At 41.2% G+C, this 21,245-nt stretch overlaps 1 protein-coding gene across 2 annotated transcripts in view; it reads left to right on the forward strand.

Annotated features, from left to right (window-relative positions):
* Nucleotides 1–21,245, forward strand: part of TAFA3 (TAFA chemokine like family member 3) — a 202,168-nt gene that overhangs the window by 165,826 nt on the left and 15,097 nt on the right. The window contains exon 6 of one of the 2 annotated variants that reach the window (XM_084853470.1): nt 1,959–3,989. The exons of the other annotated variant lie outside the window; for it this stretch is intronic. Within the exon in view, the coding sequence (XP_084709596.1) occupies nt 1,959–1,970 (12 nt within the window). The 3' untranslated portion in view covers nt 1,971–3,989. Of the gene's footprint in view, nt 1–1,958; nt 3,990–21,245 lie in introns of those variants that run through there. 2 annotated transcript variants of the gene reach the window in all.

Genomic DNA, 21,245 nt, shown 5'->3' on the forward strand with positions numbered 1-21,245 from the left:
TCTAGACTACTGTAATGCGCTGTATGTGGGTTTACCCTTGAACATGGTTCAGAAGCTGCAGCTGGTACAGAACGCAGCGGCTCGCAGGATGAAAGGCAGCCACCAGCGTGATCACATCACTCTGGTGCTGAAGGAGTGGCACTGGTTACCAGTTGTTTTCTGGGCCAAATTCAAGGTGTTGTTTTGACCTTTAAAACCCTATATGGTTCCGGCCAAGCCTATCTCAAGGAGCGCCTCCAGCAACACCAGACAAGCCGCTTAACAAGATCAGCCTCAGATGGCCTCCTCTCATCTGTTCCATCAGCCAGGACAGCTAGGCTGGTGAGGACGAGGGAGAGGGCCTTCTCTGTGGTGGCCCCCACTCTGTGGAACTCCCTCTCTAGGGAACTCCTCCATGCCCCCTCTTTAATGAGCGTCCGCCACACATTAAAAACATAGTTGTTCAGGCAGGCTTTTGGGATGGATTAGGGTATTTTTAGAAATATGATGTTTTAATGTAAAATTTTATTGTTTAAAAACTGTTTGTATTGATGTACATCGTCCAGAGTGGCCAGGTGACTGGCCAGATGGGCAATTAAGAAATTTAATAAATAAATAAATAAAATGACATAAATGTAGCTCTGCTAGATGAATTTTACATTTTAAAACTACTTTGCACTTTGGTTGCTAAAAAGGTCACTTAAGGTAATCTTGGAATTGGAAGCCAAGAAGTGCTTGAGGGTATTAAAATTTTAAGAAATGTTAATATTTAAGCATTTTGGAATAGATTCCCCCTGCTTCCAAATAAATCACATGCCCACTCTTCCTCAGTGCATCCTTCCGTCTTTGCTGTTGCTCTTGAAAGCTGGGCATTCAGTGGGCACTTTAAATTTGATTGACTGGTTTCTTCCATTTCCTTCCTTTATGGATACACATGCAAGAAAATGCATTTCTTGGCATAAAGCAGCAGCCATGCACAGAAATGTACTATTTTGAACACCCTGCAAACTCACTATAAGATCATGTTCATGTGGTAGATGGAGGATCCTGTTTTAAGGAAGGTGATTGAAGTAGGTTGTCTTTGGCTGTCTTTGGCATTCTACAGAAGGCTGCTATGGGGCTGAACTTGTCAGATCCAGCCCTTTTTCTAGGGCTAGCTTTTTTTTATTGATGCCACATTGTCTTCATAGGTGAGAGCCTAATTTATCCGATGTATTCAGCGGACAGCAAAGTGTTGGATATTACAAATGAAAGGCCCTTGGATTTAGCTATATGAAGTGGGAATCCATCAATCTCATGAAAACCTTACCCAATATATGACATCAGTGTCTACTTAGTGCATCATGCTACAATCAATGTGTTAGCTTTTTTAAGGGTGCCACAGAACGGTGTGAGTTGCAATAGATTTACATGGCTACCCTCTCGACACGCATCAGCTTTTAGACATGGACTAAAATTGTCGGCCTCTAACCATCGTTGACTTTCATCTGATTTTCTTCCCAGAACATTTTAGCTTAAAACAAAACAAAACAGGGTTTTGTTTCCAAAATGTTGACTTGTGAAGAGTACATGTTTCAGTCAACTAAGCCCTACAGAATAATTTCTGAAAGAAGTTATTTTTAGATGGTGCTCATATAAGGAAAAGGAATAGATCAGGTCTGTAGAAAGAAAAAATAATCTAAACATTCTTTGAAATTCTATGAAAAACTATTTCATTCCGTTCATCTCAGCACAGAAGAATACAGTGCACACACAGAGCAGCCTGCAAGGGCTTCCTCATTTATCCAAGTAGAGGGAGAATCTCTGAAAAAGGACGCCCCCTTCAATTGAAGTGAATGGGAAAGCCCACTGATGTAAGACCTGTCTGGAATGTACTGAGGCTCTTATTTATTTATTACATTTCTATACCGCCCAATAGCTGAAGCTGTCTTGACAAAAACCGTCAGAGGCCTGTCTGATGCATTCTTTTTTATTCACAGGTTACACGGTAGACTTTGGAAGATCTGCTCTTATCAGTTGCAATCTGCGTTGACATGGCCAGCTTTGCAAAAATGGCACAACGTGGCCTTTGTTCAAGTGCAAGGTATTCCTTGAATGCTCTGCAGAGCTGGGAACAAGAGGACTTTCTTGGCAAAGGATAGAATGCAGTTGTGGCATAGGATGGCTATTTTTTATGGGCACTTTATTGTTCTTCCTCAAGCACATCTGCCATGGGAGTGGTGCCGCAATCTGCTCCCTACTGCTAGAACAGCACCAAGGATTACAGAAAAGGGTTGACACACCTGTCTGGGTAGAGATCTTGGAAAATTTCCCTTGTTTTGAAGATTAAATATTGCATCAACTACTGATTCAGTGCAGCCTCTAAGGTATTTAACCATCAATTGCTACTAAGTCTACAGTTAAGGGTTTTGAATGCAGTTACAAGAACTCCCTTCTCCACATTTTCCTTCCATATTGTGGATGTACCTGCAAGAAATATGCATTTCTTCCCCTCCTGCTCAGTTAAATATTGGAGTTATATAGAATCTCTTGATGGCTACAAAGGAAAAGCAGCTCTCCCCCTGCCTTTTAAAAAAATTTCCTGTGTCTGTAGGCTGGTTATGATTGCTAAGAGAATCAAGGTGTTGAGTGAGTGTTGTATTCACAGTTTTTTTAAAAAAATGGTGTTTTTACAGAATCTTCCCAATTTATGTTTTGTCACTTTCATAGCAGACAGGCTTTGAGTAAGGGTTCTGGAAACAAAGAACCACAAAGATCTTGAGTTGTATAAAACTAGAGGAACTCTGAGAAAGACAATAAAGTTGCTCCAACATTTTATCTAGATACCAGCTTCAGATTCTTTACCTAGAGTATAGGAGGATCAACAGTATAGACAACATTTCATTACACTTTGTTGGAAACACAAGAATCATAGAATAGTAGGGTTGGAAGGGGCCTATAAGACCGTCGAGTCCAACCCCCAAGAGATGAGAACAAATACAGTACATTCTGTTTGTTTTCCACAAGGATCAAGAAATGTTCTCTCCTGATCTTTTTCCCCCTTCCCTGTCCAGGAATTACTCTAATCAGGGTTATATTCTCATCTCTTCTGTTCCTTCAGAGTCAAAAGGATAAATTATTGTCAAAAGTCTATTGAAAATATTACAAAGAGTAGTGTCCTCTTTTTCTTTGCTATGTTGTGTCTGGTACAGTCTGAATTTTACCTGGAGGACTGGGACAACCTAGTTACATACAGTATTAAATAAAGATTTGTACCTGGCAGCTGTAACGAGTGCAGATCCCTCTCAGGGACTGAATTATTGCTCTTAATAATCTGTTCCTCCAAACCAGAAAATATTGTAAGAACTATGTTAAATTTCCCAGGTTATGATTTTGTTGCTTTTTCTTCTGATATCGGGGGTGGGAGGGGGGCATCCACTTGGCATGGCTTAGGACAAGGTTTTGGAGAGGTGTTTTTCCAAGGAAAGTAGGGGAAATCAACAGACACAAGGAAATAGAGTAGCTTTCGTAAATGCATCTCACATTTAGATGCGCAGGAACCTACTTAGCATTTCATAGTCAGGCACAGAAGGAACAGGCTTTCTTCGACATGAGTCTTTCCAAGTGGATTGTTACCCACTCCCAGTTAATTAACTTCTGTAAACATGGTCCATGTCTGTGTCTTCTTATGGCTACCTTGATTCATGAAGGTCTGTTGATTTAACTTTGGGGTGGGGCAGAGAATGATTGCATACCTTGCAAAGTATAATCCAAAGTGAACATTGAATTTTAATTAAAATGAGAAGGATTTCAGGAGTACCCAGGGAGAAAGGAGCGGACAAACAGCTGCGCCTTTAGAACTCTGCCCTGACCTATCCTCTTTTGCAGTGGTCTGGCCTCCATGCTGTGACTGTATGACCTGCTGACTTTGTTACCTAAACGTTTTTTTTGTAACAGGCTATGTTATACCTGCTTCAGATGCGATGTAAATACCAGACTGTGAAATATTAAAGTTCGTTTTAATCTCTGCAAGATGATTTGTTCATTTAAATATGATAGTATTTTTAGGCCAAGTGTGGAAAAAAGGTTGTGGGCTTTCTGATGATGTCTTCAAGTGAATGAAAAAGTGATGGAGCATTTTATCACATGGGGAGGGGGTGTGGGGGGAGGAAACTTCATCATATGGTCTCATTTAAAACCTGCCTTTCAGTTGCCTTGTCTTCGGGCAAAGTGGTGTAATATTTTATATTTATGAAAAGCCTAGCAAAATCTCAAGAGCTCCTCTGGTTATGCAGTGAGACAAATGAATTTATCTCTTTGGCCCTCTATATTTTACTCCTAGCTTCTCTCTGGATTCTAGATCTTGGGTTATGTTCACTGTGTGGGAAAATTGAAGCAATTTCCATGTGCTGGGAGTCTAACATCCCACTGAAACACTTTGCAAAAGGCATCACTGCCATTGGGGAAATTTGGCTAAAGTGTTAGGCCTGCATTAATTTCATTAATCTTTAAGGCAGCTTTTAAAGTGAGTTAATGGACCGGTGAACAATCAGAGTTTTGCCAAACCTTGAAATGTGCATAAGCACTTTGACAGTAGCTATAGACTGAAGATGTGTAGGTATATAATGCATCAACAGGTGTGTTTTTGTTAAGTGTAAAATGCATCTAGAAAAGGTAAGTTTTTAAAGCAGTGGGGCTATAGACAGATTTTTTTTCATTTGCCTTCAACTGAATTTCCTCATGCGTAAGGAGCCAATTACATTCTTCAGAAGGGTAGATGAGTCACTGGTGGCTGAATGATTAAATTGTTGCACTGGGAATTCTGATTAATTGGAAGGAAATGTACTTAAGACCAGCACATGAGAGTATAGATGGTAGGTGTAGGTAGGAGGCAGAAGGGAACAGAATCATGACAGGTACTATGAAGCATTTATCAGATAGGGGTGTGCATCTGCTTTGGACAAAGCCCGAATCCGGAACAGAAATGGACTGCTTTGGAGCTATTCAGGTTTTTTCCAAGGCAAACCAGGGCTTCTCTGAAACAGTCTACTTCTGTAGCCTCAGGTCTGCCTTGGAGATTCAGAGGGCACAGACAGAGTCAGTCAGTCTCAGAGTCAAACTAAATGGTACTTTCCTTACCCCAAAGTAAGCACGGGAACTTTGTAACTGACAGTTCTATCTTCCAGGCAGGGGCTAGCTTTACCAGGGCACTCCTTTTTTTACTTCCAGTTAGTGTACTTTTGGGATGGAACAACTTACTGGCTGTTGTCAGTTGAACAGAAAACAGAAACAAAGCCTCAAGCTGTCTTTGATTCACTATAGAGCCCCTAACCCTTGCACCTATCATTATAAAATTTTAGAGGTTACATATCCAGAGGCGTCTCTAAAATGTATGCTGTTTTCTTACAAACTGCCCCCCCCAATCATGAGGAGTGGGGGAGAAGTTAATCCCTTCCCCAGCTTTAAACTCTAAAGACTCTCTTTGCACGTGACTCCTGCATCTCTTTGCCTGCAAGCATCAAATTTAGGAGCATAGAAGGCTGCCATATATTAAATAAGATTACTGATCGATCTAGCTCAGAATGATCTGCTCTGACTGGCAGCAGGTCAGATTCTTTCCAAGTCCTCTCTGAAGATGCCAGGGACCTGAGACCTTCTACATGCAAGACATGTGCTCTACCACTGAGCTACACCTCTAGAGTCTTCCTTCCCAGCAATAAAAAGGCATACTTTTGAAGTAAGACACACTGGTCTGGTTTGCACAATCTCCTTGTTTCAGCCATGGTGTATGCCAGGCACCATTTGCCTAATTACCTGGCTGGGCATGTGATGTTGTGTCATCTGAACCTGGGCAGCATGACTTGTTTGAGGTGGAAACAACCCTCAAATAACCCAGCCTATGGGTTTTTTGAGGACTGTGTCTCCCTCCAACAAGACATGCCAGCTGGGTTCAGATGACACAACAAGCCATGCCTGGGCGGATAATTAGGCAAATGACTCCTGGCATGATCACTGCAGCTTAAACAAGCCACTGTGGTTTGTTTAAGCCACTGTGATCATGTGAATGAGGCCATTAATTGCATGGATGCGTGCACAGGATCAGAGCTAAAATTGTTTGAGAAAAGGGACATGGAGTAGAGAGCCTGAGAAAGTACTTTAATAGCTAGAGAGAAGCAAAGGACAGCATGGGCTCATTCTTCTGCCCAAGAACAGACTTGGGAAGTTTCCTGAACTTTTTAAATTTACACTTTGAACTGTGTATTTCTCTGATGTCTAAATCAATCTTCCCAGAAGAGCAATTAAATAGAATGACAGAAGTCTTGTTGTCTGGTTTTAAGATAAAATTAAAAATGACACAGAAGAATGAATACAGGCAATTGAACCTATTCCATAAGTGATGCTTATTTTATATGCAGATGAATGATTAATATGATTTTTTTGGTTTGGTAGTCACTTCTGGAGTGTGGAACAGAATATGAAAATAAAGAAATGCAAGGTGTGTTCCTTTGCACTGTTCTTGTTGCTGTTAAAACATCTTGACTAGGAGATCAAGGTCGTTTGTATGTGATGTGATTTGTTCAATCAATTGGGTTTGGAAGCAGTTGATTCATTGCATACATACACGTAGCAACTGTGTATACCCTTTGCTCCTTCAGGTATGTATTCTCTCCAGAATATCCTTGTTATTTGTCTTCGTCTGTTATCTGTGGCCAGAGATGATAATGGTATTTAACATCTGGACCACTCTGTAGTTGACATCTGAGTTAATTGTTGGATTGTCATTTCAAGTGAATGTGTCTATGTGTGTGTGCACGCACACACACATACACCCCCCTCCCTGGTTAAATGCGTGCTTTTGTACTTAGTTTTTGAACAAAACCTCCGCACTTCAGCCTTGATATTGAAGGGTTTCTGGGTTTCTCTCTCTCTCTTTTTTGCTTTGAAAGCAGTGCAGAAAGCATAATTTGGACTTGTTCTCTGCAAGCTCCAAAGAAGTCGGGCTGGTCTTAGGAAAGGGAAATACTTTTAAATTATGAAAAAAAAAATCCAGAAGATGTATTTTGAAGTAAAGTAAGCAGATTTTATTCCTTTGAATACTGAGTTTGCCCAGTCCCAAAAATCTGGAAGTGGGTAATGACAAATTTATAAACAAATCCAATCGAAAAGCTACAGCTATTAACTATTATTCACACATACACACATGGCCTTCTACTGAAGGCCCTCAAGTCTCAGATCTGAAATAGACCTTGCAATTTCCAAATAATATTCAGGCTTAAGCAAGGGTATATTAATTATTTTAGCACATTGTATGTAGGGCTACGGAAGCGAAGCTACTACACGATGCTGAAACTCCTTTATTAACAAGTCTTCGTCACAGGAAACGTATTAAACCTGTACTGACCAATTCCCAATAACTGTTTTCTGCGACTGATCCTGTTCATCGGTGTTGTTAAGTTGGTATCCTTTAATTAGTTTCTGGGCCCAGTTCAAAGTGCTGATTTTGACTTCTAAAGCTCTCCACAGCTTGGAACCTTGGGACCTGATGGAGCGCCTCTTCCCATATGTACCTTCACGCACTTTAAAGTCGTCCACCAAAGCCCTTCTTCGAGCGCCCCATCATTCTGAGGCTCCAAGGGCGGCAACAAGAGTGAGGACTTTTTTGATGGTGGCCCCTGTGCTCTAGACTGCTCTCCCAAGGGAAGCTCACCTGGCATCCATTCTGCTATCTTTACCACACTGGGCTAAAGACTTTTCTCCCCCCCCCCCAGGCTTTTAAAATACCTTAAAGTATTTTTATATATTTTAATATTTTTGTTTTATTATTTTAGTTCCTGCAATGTGGTTTTACCTCTTATATCAGGGATGAGCAATTTTTGCCACTCTGGTTCCTTGGGCCTACAACTCCCATCATCCCACACCATTGGCTATGCTGGCTAGGGCTGATGGGAGATGAAGGCAAAAACATCTAGAGAGCCACAAGTTGTTACCTCTTATACCTGATATTGTATTGTATGCTGTGTTGGCACGTTTATTAGTTTTGTATTGTTGATTTTATTGCATTGTTGTTGTTGTTGTTATGTTTTAAATGGTAAGACACCTAGAGAAATGCTTTTTATGAGGATTTTCATAAAATAAATATTTATTTATTTCATTTCTATACTGCCCAATAGCCGAAGCTCTCTGGACTGTTCACAATAAATAAAGTCTAATCAGGCTGGCCTGACATAGCCATGAGATTGTCTTCTCCTATATGAACCTCCCTGCTTTTCGTGATCTGCTAGAAAGTCTTTGCTTTCTTGCAAAAATTAAAAGCCAATACAAAAACTAAGAAAGGTGGATTCCTTCAATGTATGAAATAAAACCTAGTGAGGCCCAGGGCACAGCATTTTTTTTTTTTTTTGGTGTGATGATGTTAATTTTTTGGTCACCTACGGACATCTACCAGGCCACCTTATTAGTAATATTTAGGTGCAAAGTTAAACCCATTAATTCTCCTGTGCCTTTTAAAATGTCCATTATCATCTAATCCATGTATAAATCTGGTTCATTTATATTCCACCAGGGAACTCAAGACAGTGTACATAGGGTTCTCCCTTGTCTTATTTTGTATTAATATTGTTTTCTTATCTGAGCTTCTAACTTAATTTGCTACAAATCACCGTGAGTTGGATCCAGAGTTGCTTTTCTATAAACAGGAGGACTCCTGCCATTGTAAATGGGGCTTAGATCCAGCAAAGGCTTCCCTGTGGAGGAAATTGCACTGATACCAGAGGGTCTCCCAACCCTCTTTGGAGCAGCTTTTCGGGGGGGAGGAGGAATTGGCAAAAATCACTTCCCGTCTTCCTCCAGGGGAGCTTTATGTGAGCAGAATTCTGTGGAGCGCAAATTGGAATCCAACCTGCTGTGTTAACAGAAAGATGATGCATTTTATAAATAATATTTTAAAATGTTTTTCATATTTAATATTGTATTTTGGTATTTGTATTGCTGTATTATTTATTTATTTTTGGTTATGTTGTTGCTGTTTGATTTCATGATTGTAAATAGCCCTGAGGGCATTTGTCGGTATACCACTCAAATAAATAATATATATTACAAACTTATATCAATTTTATACCAATTTGATGATTGGTATAAACTTATATCAATTTTATACCAACTTTCTGCAAGAATCTTGGGAATTGTCATTTGGTGAAATATTATATGAGAACTGATGCTAGGAAAGAGGGTTTTGTTTACTAAAGCCTTTAGTCACTAAGGGTGCAATCCTATGGCCGCTAGACAGCGGCTAGATGGCCATAGGATTGTTTGGTTCCCGGAAATAACGCCTCCCCTGCTGCCTCATAGGTGATGTGGATTGTCCCCAGGCTCTGCACTCAGATGAGCAGTGCAGAGCAGGGCAAAAGGGGGTGTTTCTGGAGGTGGGGAGGGGCGGGGAGTGCAGAAGTGCCAGTACAACACTTCCTATGCATCGTCTGGCCTCCCCCCAACACGTACACTCTGATGTCCTGTGGCTAGACAGCCGAAATCAGCCATCTAGCCCCGAATGCAGGGCAGCTGGTGCATAGCGGAGAAGATCCCCTATGCGCCCTGCCTGCCCTGCATTGGATAGGCGATCACCTCTGATTTTGGTGGTAGCCACCTATCCCAATAGGATTGCACCATAAACTACACACATTCATTCATTCATTCATTCATTCATTCATTCATTTCTGTATTATGTCTTTTAATTTGGTTTTTATTCTTAGTTTTTGTAGTGGCTTTTAATTTTGCAAGCTGGTTTGAATGTCAGTTTGATGTACAGATAGCACAATTTAAAATAAATAATAAAGCTATAGTTACTAGGGTTTCTGGGAGACAAGAAATGGCACATTCCTATTGCCAGTTTTATTCCATGCGTATTCAAGCCCTCGGTCTGCTTCACTGCATGAAAAATAACCAAGTCTTTTTTTCTTTCCAATTTATGCCTTTAGTTATTTCTTTATTTGCTGAAGTAAATACTACCTTCTTGTGGGTTTGCACTACTATTAACTGGAAATGGTGGGGGCAACTTCCCCCCTCCTACTCAAGTTTTTCAGTAGTGAATGAAAAATGTTACAAATTCAAATTTTGTTTCCAGAAAGTGATGAGAGTTTTCTCCAGTCCCCTAGTGTATTATATCCCACTGCTGCATTTTGAGTTCTTTTGCATTTTCAAAGCTCCTGGAATATTAATGTTCTTTTTATTTCCATAAGAAATTGAGCAGTTAGAAGTGAATGTAGAGCTTTTAAATCTATGGATGCGGATCTGGAGACTGTGGCTAAGAATGGATTATGCACCTTTATTATTTTGTAAAGAATAGGCACCTGGACCTTAAGATCATCCTCAGTGACCCTTCTCTGTGAGCTCCTGCCAAAAGAAGTGAGGCGGGTGGCTACTAGGAGGAGGGCCTTTTCTGCTGTGGCACCCCAGCTGTGGAATGAGCTCCCTAGTGAGGTTCACCTAGCACCTATACTGTATTCTTTCCAGCACCAGGTGGAGACCTTTTGTTTTCCCAGGCATTTTAGCATTTCAGCTTTCTAGACTTTTAGCTTTGCTGTTTTAAATCTATATTTTAAATCCTTGCATTGCTGCTAGGTTTTATTCTGGTTGTATTTAATGTTTTATATGTTTTATATTGTTTTATTGTGTGCTCTTTGGTTTTAATTTTTGTGAACCTCCCAGAGAGCTTCGGCTATTGGTCGGTATAGAAATGAAATGAATGAATGAATGAATAAATAAATAAATAAATAGGCACAGAGCAGCTTCTGAATAATTCTTGCCCTGCTGCACTAAATTACACACAGGGCTTGCTGCACTGCATTGGCACAAAAGGCCACAGGAAGCACAAGGTGTGAACACCACAGTGACCTTGCTAACTGTGCAGTCAAGACAAGACAGAGGTGCTGTTTATCAGTAGTATATTTGAGCAAGGAATTGCTGGATGGGGTTGCACTCCGCCCTCAGCATAGTGGGTGCTTTTAGATCCAGTCATGCAGATGGATATCCAAATAGTGCCTGTGGCTTTTAGACCCTTTTGCTAACTTCAGTTGATGCTCCAGCTATGATCCTTCCTAAAGAAGTCTGTTTTTGCCATAATTATCTATGCCTTGGCCATGGCTATGCTTGACTACTGGAAATCCATCTGGAAAGCGCACCAGCTAGGCTGTTAACCGGGAAAAGGAACTGAGCATTATTTCACCAGGTCTTCAAGATCTGCTCTGGCTGCCAGTATGTTTGTTTATTTAATTTCTGCCCTGCAAAAATGGTGCCCATAGTGGTGATCAGTGTTGTTTTGCCATAAAAGGTAAAAAGGTAAAGGTGTCCCCAACCAGTCGTGTCCGACTCTAGGGTGCGGTGCTCATCCCCGTTTCTAAGCCGAAGAGCCAGTGCTGTCCGAAGACGCTTCCATGGTCATGTGGCCGGCATGACTGAACACCGAGGTGCACGGAACGCTGTTACCTTTCCCGCCGAGGCGGTGCCTATTTATCTACTTGCAATTTCTTGCTTTCGAACTGCTAGGTTGGCAGGAGCCGGGACCGAAGACAGGAGCTCACTCCGTCACGCGGCACCCGGGTCTCGAACTGCTGACCTGCCAACCTTCCAGTCTGCAGTTCAGCGTCTTAACCACTAAGCCACCGCAGCCCTTGTTTTGCCATATCAAGCATTAAATGCCCTAGGACAAGGGTAACTGATGGATTGCTGGCTCCCCTATGAACTCTCCTTATTGTTACGATCTTCCATAGAAGCCCTGATTTCAATGCCCCCACTTTTGGAGCTGAAATGTGTGGCTATCAGGGATAAGACCTTCCTTGTGGTAGTACCCTGGCTGTAAACTTCCCTCCCCAGAATAATTCACCAGGTACTAATGCTATTAGTATTTAGGAGCTTGAATAAAACATCCCATTCCATCCCCTGGGCATTTAGTGGTTATTCATTTTAATGTTGGTTGACAATTATTTGTTTAATGCTTTCTGTTTAGTTGAAGATTATTTATGATCTTTTTATTACTAGAGTTTTTAATGTTTGGTTTTGTAAGACACCTTGCAGACTTTATGGACAAAATATTCTAAATAAATGGAAGGAACATTTAAGGTGTAAGGTGTCCCCTACAATAGAGTTGTCAGATAAAGTCAGAAAAATGCATGCATACCTTTATATCTCTTGATGCAGTGGGAGATAATGCAGATGTGGCTTCCCCTGCCTGTTATCTCCTCAGCCTTGTCCATTCCTTGCCTTGTTTATTTGTGTGGCACACCCCACCTTTCCTATTTTTGCAGTCCCCAGTAGGCTAGACAAACAGGAAGTTTTTGAGGCCCCCGGTAAGGGGCAAAACTGCTTGCTGTCAGAAACACATTTACTCTATTCCACTTGTGCAGCCCTAATCCTATATATGTTTACTCAGAAATAAGTCATATTGAGTTCAGCAGGATTTACATCCAAGTATTGCAGCTTTAGGATTAAAAAATTTTTTTTACTTAAGTAAAAAAATAACAGTTATAATTAGTTAATTGAGGAAACTAAGAATGTTTGCATATGTGCATGTTTTGCGTAATCTGCTTCATTTTGTCATGGGGAGGGGCAATGAGCTGTGTGGGGCAATAAAACTTTGACACCATAAGGCCAGAAACCTACTTTAAAAACAGTCACACAACCCACCCATCCACCCCAAAACTGGGATTTCCTGGATGCTGAATTCTGCCCCCAGGTTTAATTCTGCACATGCGCTGCCCTTGGCTTTCTTCACATGGAGATTTTATCCTGCTATTGTGATGGCTCTTTCACGGATGTGGGCTCTTTAGATGATGCTGTGATCCTCCAGGGCATCTCCTGCACTAAATGCCCTTTGTTCTGTTTTAAATAGATCACAGATAATGAGCTATCAAATTACCCCGTTGTATTCTGCTTGAGTTCCCTCCATTAAAAGAGGAAAAGCTGCAAGAAGAGGAACGAGATCAATGAAAGAAATTGAAGACTCAGATATGGGGGAGAAGGGGGGGAAGGGGGAGGGGGAAAAGGAAGCGGGTGAAAAAGGGAGTCGTGATCCTGCATTTAAAACAGAAGGAGAAAGCCCTGTTTTAAATGCAGGATTTTAGGCTGGTGTAAAGGCACCCCTTATGAGGAATTGCAGAATACCAGCCTTAGCTATGGCTACACTTTCACGCAAATGTTATCGGTTCATTACAATCATCCTGTGCTTTGGTGGTGCATGACAGTCTTGTATACTTTAAGACATTTTTGACTAGCTTCATGAACTGCAGACATGTTTAATATTCATATAAATACTGTTTGAGCCAACAAAAGATTGTGCAGCTTGACATTTCACTAGATATGATATACTGTATAAAAATGCTCCTTTAATTTTCTCAGCTCGCTAAACAACTTTCCTAATGACATTTCACAGTTGTGCAATAGACTGATCTGATAACCAAACAATTTTCTTTCTGCTATCCACCAGCAAAGACCATGCTTTTTTTCTTTGCCTTGAGAAGCAAGATGATCATAACAGTGTTTCAGGAAGTTCTGCATAGTTTTTATGGTCATGCTTCATTGCCATGAGATCTGACTATATGTGATCATCTTAAATTTATTTATTTATTTATGAAAATTTATTTCATAAACCCTCTTGTATGTAAGTTCTACACACAAGGAAGGGGAGTGAGAACAAATGCCCCCTCTATCTTTCTCGTTGGCCCCTATGCAAGGATGGTGACTGCAACAGAGGGCCTCTGAGATCCAGATTTTCCAGGGTGTAGAGCTTAAACATGAGGAGAACAACTGAATAGGACTGTAGTCAGAATGGCAATCCCTGGGACAACTTATTCTGACCATAGTAGGGACTTGATGTTATGGGTTCTGGATGACAATAATTTTCTTTCCTAGGTTGATGGTTCACAGATCCGAAAGTTTGCTTGATGTTCCTTCAGTGGGAGCTGATGGTGGTTAGGAAACCGTTTGGAATCTTTGTGTTGCCATGGTGCAGCTAGGGTTGGACCTTGGTGCCTAAGTCCAGGCAGGGCCTCCCAGTCCAGAGGGCCCCAAATGACCACTCAGAGAATGGCAGGTGATGGGGCAGTGGCAAACATGTCCAGCATCAGCACCTGGGCAGACCAGGGCCCATTGAGGCTGATGCTGCTTACTGCAGCATCCTTTCTTTATATTTTTTTTAACATTTTATTGCCGGGGAGTGGCCAACTGGACATCTGCAATATGGCTACAGATGCTCATTTTATTATTTTACTTTAAAATAATTACCCTTTTCTACAACAAAACAGTAAATACTTTTGGCATCTGGGCAGCAGAAGCAAACTCCATTTTGTTCCTGTAATCATGAGGGTGCTATACTTTAAGTGAATTTAAAATGCAAATTTGTACATGCTCAGAGTATTTTCTTTTTTAAAATCAGGGTTGTCCAACAATGGTTTTCTGTTTTGCTCCAATATATCAGGAATGTAGAAGTGGTTGTAAATCATGGAATGGGGGTGGTGGTGGTGGGAGAAGAGCAATGTTAACCTTTAAGTCCATGGTCTAAAATTACGTAGCTGCACCACTGAGCTGTTGGGTGAAGAATATACCCATCAGAGCTTGGGGAAATTAACACCCCTCCAGCTAGTAAGCCACCATGAGATCTTATGGAAGGGCAGAGGATAAATCCCTTCAATAAAATAATAAATAACTGGGGGCTTGTCTAAGAGGTGTGTGTGTGTGTGTGAGAGAGAGAGAGAGAGAGAGAGCGCGCACAAGCAGAATGATCATCCAGCTGGAACAATGTCCCTATGAAGAATGGTAACATTTGGTTCTTTTTAGCTTAGAAAAAAGGTAAGTAGGTGGGGACATGATAGAAATGTATAACATTATGCACTGTGTGGAGAAAGTGGACAGAGAGGTTTTTCTCCATCTTTCATAATACTAGAACTCAGGGGTCATCCAAGCTGAAGATGAATGGTGGGAGATTCAGTATAAATAAAGGAAGTACTTCATATAGCACATAGTCAAACTATGGAATTCACTAACACACGACATAGTGATGGCTGCCAACTTGGACAGCTTTAAGTGGATTAGACAAATTCATGGAGGATAAGCTTTACAAAGGCTATGTGGCATGAAGGCTCGGTATCAGAGGCAAGATGCTTGTGAATACCAGGTGCTTGGGGAACATGAGTGGAAGGGTGCTATTGTGCTAATGTCCTGCTTGTGGACTTCCATTGATATCTGGCCACTGCAAGAACAGAGTGTTGGACTAGATGGGTCTGATCCAAGGGAGAATATAGACATATCCCAAATTTTGTTGTGATGTATGATACAGATATTTAAGTACTTCTACAGAATACTTAATATTTTAGTTCTGACAGCAGTAGAGGGGTAATATTTATAATGCTCCAAATTCTAAAACATACTATCAACAGCCCATTGGACATGGGTGGCAATTATATAATGGAATCAAAATCTTACTCACTTTGGCAATTGTAGATCAAAAGATTTGGAGGGACCCCAGTTAGGGAGAACCTCGTCTTTCATTACAGACTTAAAATGTGAAAGGTAGACAAACTGTTTACTGGAAATGTCTTTCATACAGCATTACCATCTTTTCCTGGCAAGGGCTCTGTGTCATTGTTGAATGTCAAGAAGGAACTCAACAGGTGCAACCTTTTCCTATCAGGGTAGAATCTCTACTGTTGAATTTATGTGGCACAGAAGCTTCTGTCCTGGGGAAAAAGTGGCAATGCTAACTCTTAACATTGCTTCTCTGATGTTTCTCACATGCTTAAGGTAAGACTGTCCCAGTGTCCCTGAGTGTCTTGCTGGATGAGGGCCACGTGTAGAGAAATAGGATTTTTTAAAAAAATTATTGTTAGGCAGACAGTCTGAAAAGATGAAGCCCTGCTCAAGGAGTGACCCTTGTCTGGCTTTTGCATTGATCAGTTGTTTATAAGTGTAAATAATTTATCTGGCTGATTTTCAGACTCTTTGATGTAGTAGATAAAGGGACTCAGTAGGTATGGCAGGCAAGGTATTTTGAGATATATTAGTACAGCTTGTCTGTGCTTCTGAAAGACTCTCTAAGCTTTGGATTTTACAATTTAACTCTTATACCGGTTATTTCCTTGAAGCCAGCAGCTTAACCAAAGCATTACGTTGGCATGATTGGATGTTAATATGAGGACTAGCTGGGCTTTGCCTTTCCCATCTTTGTAGCATTTAGTTTGAGGTTTACTTTTAACTCTGCATTAATGAAAGTTTATCTTGCTGATATTGTTTTTGGCTTATCCTTTGTGCATAATCCCTTCATAAAGTAAATGAGCCTTGAACTAAAAAGTAAAAAAGAAGAGAGAGAAGATTTATTGATGAAAGAACAAACTTTAGCTCAAGAAAATAACTTTTTAATTATGCTTTGAAACACGCCCTGTGTGTGGGTGGGTGTGGGCACTGAGAGACTGCAGATGCCTGAGATCTATTACACACATGAACTTAATTCTAGCCATTGCCCACAAAAACAAATCCGCCAACAGAAACCTTAGTTAACTTTGTGAAAGTAATTCTCAAACCAAATGGTAGAAAGTATATGGAAATATGGCCATAAATATGGGCTATAGCTGAGTGGATGAGCAAGTGTCAGTCCAGCTTCCAATGCTTGAGGAATTTGATCTGTGTAAATTCCTATATGAACTGGCCTGAACTGCACCTCCTAGGCTAACGTGCAGATTGGAACGTAGTTCTTTCACACCTCTCTGAATTTAGTGGTGCAGTTCTTGGCTCAAAAATGCAATTAAGAATGTGTATTGTAGAATAACACATAAGTGACAGAAAATACTTTAGAAAAGTCTGTTTTGTGGAAAATACATTGAAAATACAGTTAGTGCAGTTTTTCTTTTAAAAATCACAGATTAATGGAAAAATGGGATGCATTTAGGAATGAACACATGCAAAAGTGAGAAACAGACTGATCCATCCATCTTTCTTCTTCTTGCGCCTTCACTTTCTTCCCTCTCTCCATCCTTTGAGACTTATCATCTGTACCCACTTCCCCAAATCCTGCACTGTCACTCAGTTTTGTTTCCACAACCAGGAGCTATGCTGGTTTCTTCTCACCGCTGTATGTACATTAACCAGATCAGAATTCATAGCAGGCAGGACTAATCCTTTCATGATCCTTCATCAGACAATACCCTGACAACATCATCTTCAGCCATCAGTCCCATCATGACATCAGGTTGGTAGAGGGTTCAAAGAGCGTGTGTGTGTGTGCATATCCCATTCTAGGAGGTTTACTTAGAAGGTAAAAGTAGCACGAGTGGGTACCTGAGAAGCTCTCTCCCCACCCCATATCAGGCACCTATTCTCAGCATGACACACCAGTGAGATGTAGATCTAAAAACAAAACCTCACCAATCATAGCTTCCAATTTTAAGTAGTAGCAGCCTGATGCAGCGAGCTCAAGTCTGAAAGCAGAAATGTAGGTACAGAAGGTGGGAACTGTGTAAATCAGCCTTCCCCAAGCTAATGCCCTCCAGATGTGCTGGACTGTAATGGCCATCATTGCTGGGAATGATGGGAGCTGCAGCCCAACACATCTGGAGAAAACATAAGAGCTATGGTGGATCAGACTAAGGGTCCATCTAGTTCAGCATTCTGTTTACACAGTGGCCAACCAGCTGCCCATGGGAAACCTACAAGCAGGACACAAGTGCAACAGCACCATCTCTCCCACCCATGTTCTCCAGCAACTGGTAGTACATAGGCATACTGCCTCTGTTACTGGAGGTAGTACATAGCCATCAGGATTAGTAGCCACTGATAGCCTTCTCCAGGAATTTGTCTAACCCCCCTTTTAAAGCCATCCAAATTGGTGGCCATCACTATGTCTTATGGTAACGAATTCCATGGTTTGACTATGTGCTGTGTGAAGAAGTCCTTTTATTGTCCTGAATCCCCCACCAGTCAGCTTCATGGGATGACCCTGGGTTCTAGTATTATGAGAGATCATTCTCCACACCATGCATACTTTTGTACACCTCTGTCATCTCTCCTTTTTTTCCAAGCTAGACAACTCCAGCTGTTGTAAGCTTCCCTCATAATATGGGAGTTGCTCCAGCCCTTTGAGCATTTTAGTTAATCCTTTCTGCACTTTTTCCAGCTCTAAAATACCTTGTTTTAGGTGTGGTGACCAGAACTGTACACAGCATTCTATGCCAGCCTAGGAAAGGCCAGTGGAAACTATCAATGTAAAGACTGGTTCTTGTGGATGAAAGGAAGCAGGTTGGTCTCCAGGAAAGGTTTAACTTAAGTTTAGACAGCCATTCAAAGTATGCATTTTCATGGCTCTTACAACATTTCTCTTAGAAAGAGAAAAAAGTTTTAAAGCTAGCCAAGAAGACTTTTCCTGTGTCTTATAAAACAAATCAGTAATAACATCACACCATCAGTACACATCTGTGACAAGTTCAAGTTAGCTTATGAAAGAGGAAAGGCAATGAAGGTAGGCCATGAGCCCCTCTGGTGCCTGTACAGGCTTGGGTGGACTGCTTGTCCTCTGGAGTCAGCTATGGGGGCAGCCAAGTGTGTGCGCAGATTTTCCAAGTGTGCTCAGTGATCAAGAACAGATGGGGGTTAATTTTATGCAATGGGTGTCTGCTTCCAAGATACTCAAGTGGGAGCAGCTGCATGCTTCTTAAGCATAAGCAGCCTTGACAGATGACTAACCCAGCAATCAATAGGACTGGTTGACTGAATCCTGAATTTTACACACACACACATTCTCATATTACTATTTTTAAAAGAAAGATTCTTGCCTTTTGACCCCAACACCCCCCAGTGCGAACCCTTTTACACTGAAGTTTAGCAACTGGGTAATTTGGAGGAGACCGAGTGGGAAGGACAACGTGGGCCGGGTTGCCCCCTCAGCAAATCCTAATCAACAGCTTTTGTCATGTTCTTCCATGTGTAGGAACAGGCTGCTCACCAGGTTCTCATTGCCTTCATTACTTCATGGAAGGAGGAAAGTGAGGAAACACCCTGGGCTTTTTTGTTTAGTGAATTTTTCAAAGCCTGAGCATCACATTGATTTGAAGATTAGCTATGGGTAAGTTCAGAATGCCTTTTTGGCAATCAAAGGGTTCTCCCACATGCAGCTGCCTGCCATGCGCTGCCTTGTGCTGCTATCTTCCACAGTTTTTGCTTTTGTTCCTTTATCTTCAAATGCAAGCAAACAGTGACTTTTTTCTACTGTGAAAACAATTGATTAGTCATTTCTAAAACCCAAACACACACCTCTGCAGATGTGCCCAAAGTGACATTAAGGCAGTTGTGACTGGGGAAGCTGGCATTATGGTTTGCAGGCATTCTCTTCTCCTGGATTAGTTCTTTTTTTGAATGATTGGGGTGGGGGGAGTTTTGTAAAACTGCAGTAGTAAACTAAGGTTTTGCTAAAGATACAGCCTTGGAACCTATATCTTTAGGGAAAGGAGTTGATTTCTGTCAACTCTTTCCCACATTTGCAACCCACCCCACCAGTCCCAAGGGTCTCCCATCCCTTGGGAGGGGACACAAGAGGCTGCAAAGGGAAGCCAAAACCGGGAAAGGCCCCTTCCCTGAATGAAACTGTGTTCTGTTCACAGAGGGAAAATTAGGGTTCTAGTAATAAAAATCAATAATAAATATTTCTTTGAATGCCACTGTGAGCACATATATTAGGGAACAAACTCACTAAATTCAGTATTACTTTTACATAAACATGCATAGGATCACACTGTTTAAAGTTCATCAGAAGAAGCTAACCAGGAAGAGCTAGATGCACCTGATCTCGTCTGATCTTGGAAGCTAAGCAGGGTCAGCCCTGGTTAGTACTTGGATGGGAAACCACCTGGGAATCAGGCTTCCTGTACTAAACAGGGGGTTGTACTCGATGGTCTTGTAGGCCCCTTACAACCCTATGATTCTATGACAAGTATTGTTCTATGACAAAGCAGCCTTACCCAACTGGGTGGCACCCAGATGTTTTGGCTCCAGCTCCCAGCATTTCTGACCATTGGCCTTGCTGACTGGGGCTGAAGGGAGTCAAAGTCCAAAATATTTGGAGGGCACCAGGTTGGGGAAGAGTGAGCTAAAGCAACAAGACTATTGAGATGACAAGTGCTAAAAATCACTGAGGGAAGTAGGGGTTGCAAGGAAGCTGAATGAATCAACATGCACCTGAACAATTGTGTGTCTGAAGAACTATGTCAAATAGACGGAAAGGGGCATGAAGTTTTAGAACTGACAAATTAAGAAATAAAAAGCAGAACATCTTAGAATTCTTCAAGAACCCAAAGGTGAAACTGATGGACGTTAATTAAAAAAAACATAACTTGGTAATGTAACAGCAGTTAATGTAACAGCAGGGTTTGGTTTTTTTTAAGCATAATTGAGGGCATATAATCCAAGCAACATTTGACCTATCTACCTAAAATTTGTCTTAAATAAATTGGTGGAAAACATGGTTAAGGTTAGAATTATTAAACACATAGAAGGGAAAAGCTTGCTGAGGAAGGATTGGCATAGTTTCTTCAAAGGGAAGTCTTACTCTTGCCTCAGTAACCAAATTCTTGGAGTTTGTCAACAAACACAGATGGAGGGGGAATCAAGTGCTACTAGACATTTGGTGCTTGGCTTTTCAGAAACCTTTGGCAAAACTCTTTAAGAAAAATGTCTGCATTTCCTGAGGAGTTCAATAAGAGGATGCATCCACTTATGGATTGGCAACTGATAAAGAGACAGAAAGTGGGGATAAATTGACAGCTTTTACATTTCAAGGCTGCAAAAAGTCCGTGGGGATTCTCTGAGGACCAGTATTGAGATGTTTTATCTGCTTTATCTTATTCTTAAATTTAAAGCTGGAATTTGAGGGTGGGGGTTAAGCAGTGAGCAAACCAAGTTTGTAGATGGCGCTCAGGTATTCAGGACAGTCAAATGCAAAGCAGAATGTGAAGAATGAAGGATCTCTCCAAACTTGGTGAATGGTTTCTCAAGCCAATGCTGTATACTTGCTTCTTTGCACAGCTCATAATTAACTTATGAAACACAGTGCTTCAAGATATGGTGCAAGCCACTACCTTAGATGCCTTAAAAAAAAAAAAAAAAGGATTTAGTCACTTCAGAGAAGATAGGCCCTGTCAACAGTATGTAATGATTATAGCTAAATCAAATCTCCATGTTCAGAGGCAGTGTACTTCTGAATACCAAATGCAAGGTACAAACACAGGTACAGTCATCACATTCATGCCTTAAGCTTC

Source organism: Heloderma suspectum, chromosome 4, assembly GCF_057233095.1.
Source record: "Heloderma suspectum isolate Gila_16-S chromosome 4, 16-S_ref, whole genome shotgun sequence".
NCBI classification, from domain to species: Eukaryota; Metazoa; Chordata; class Lepidosauria; order Squamata; family Helodermatidae; genus Heloderma; species Heloderma suspectum.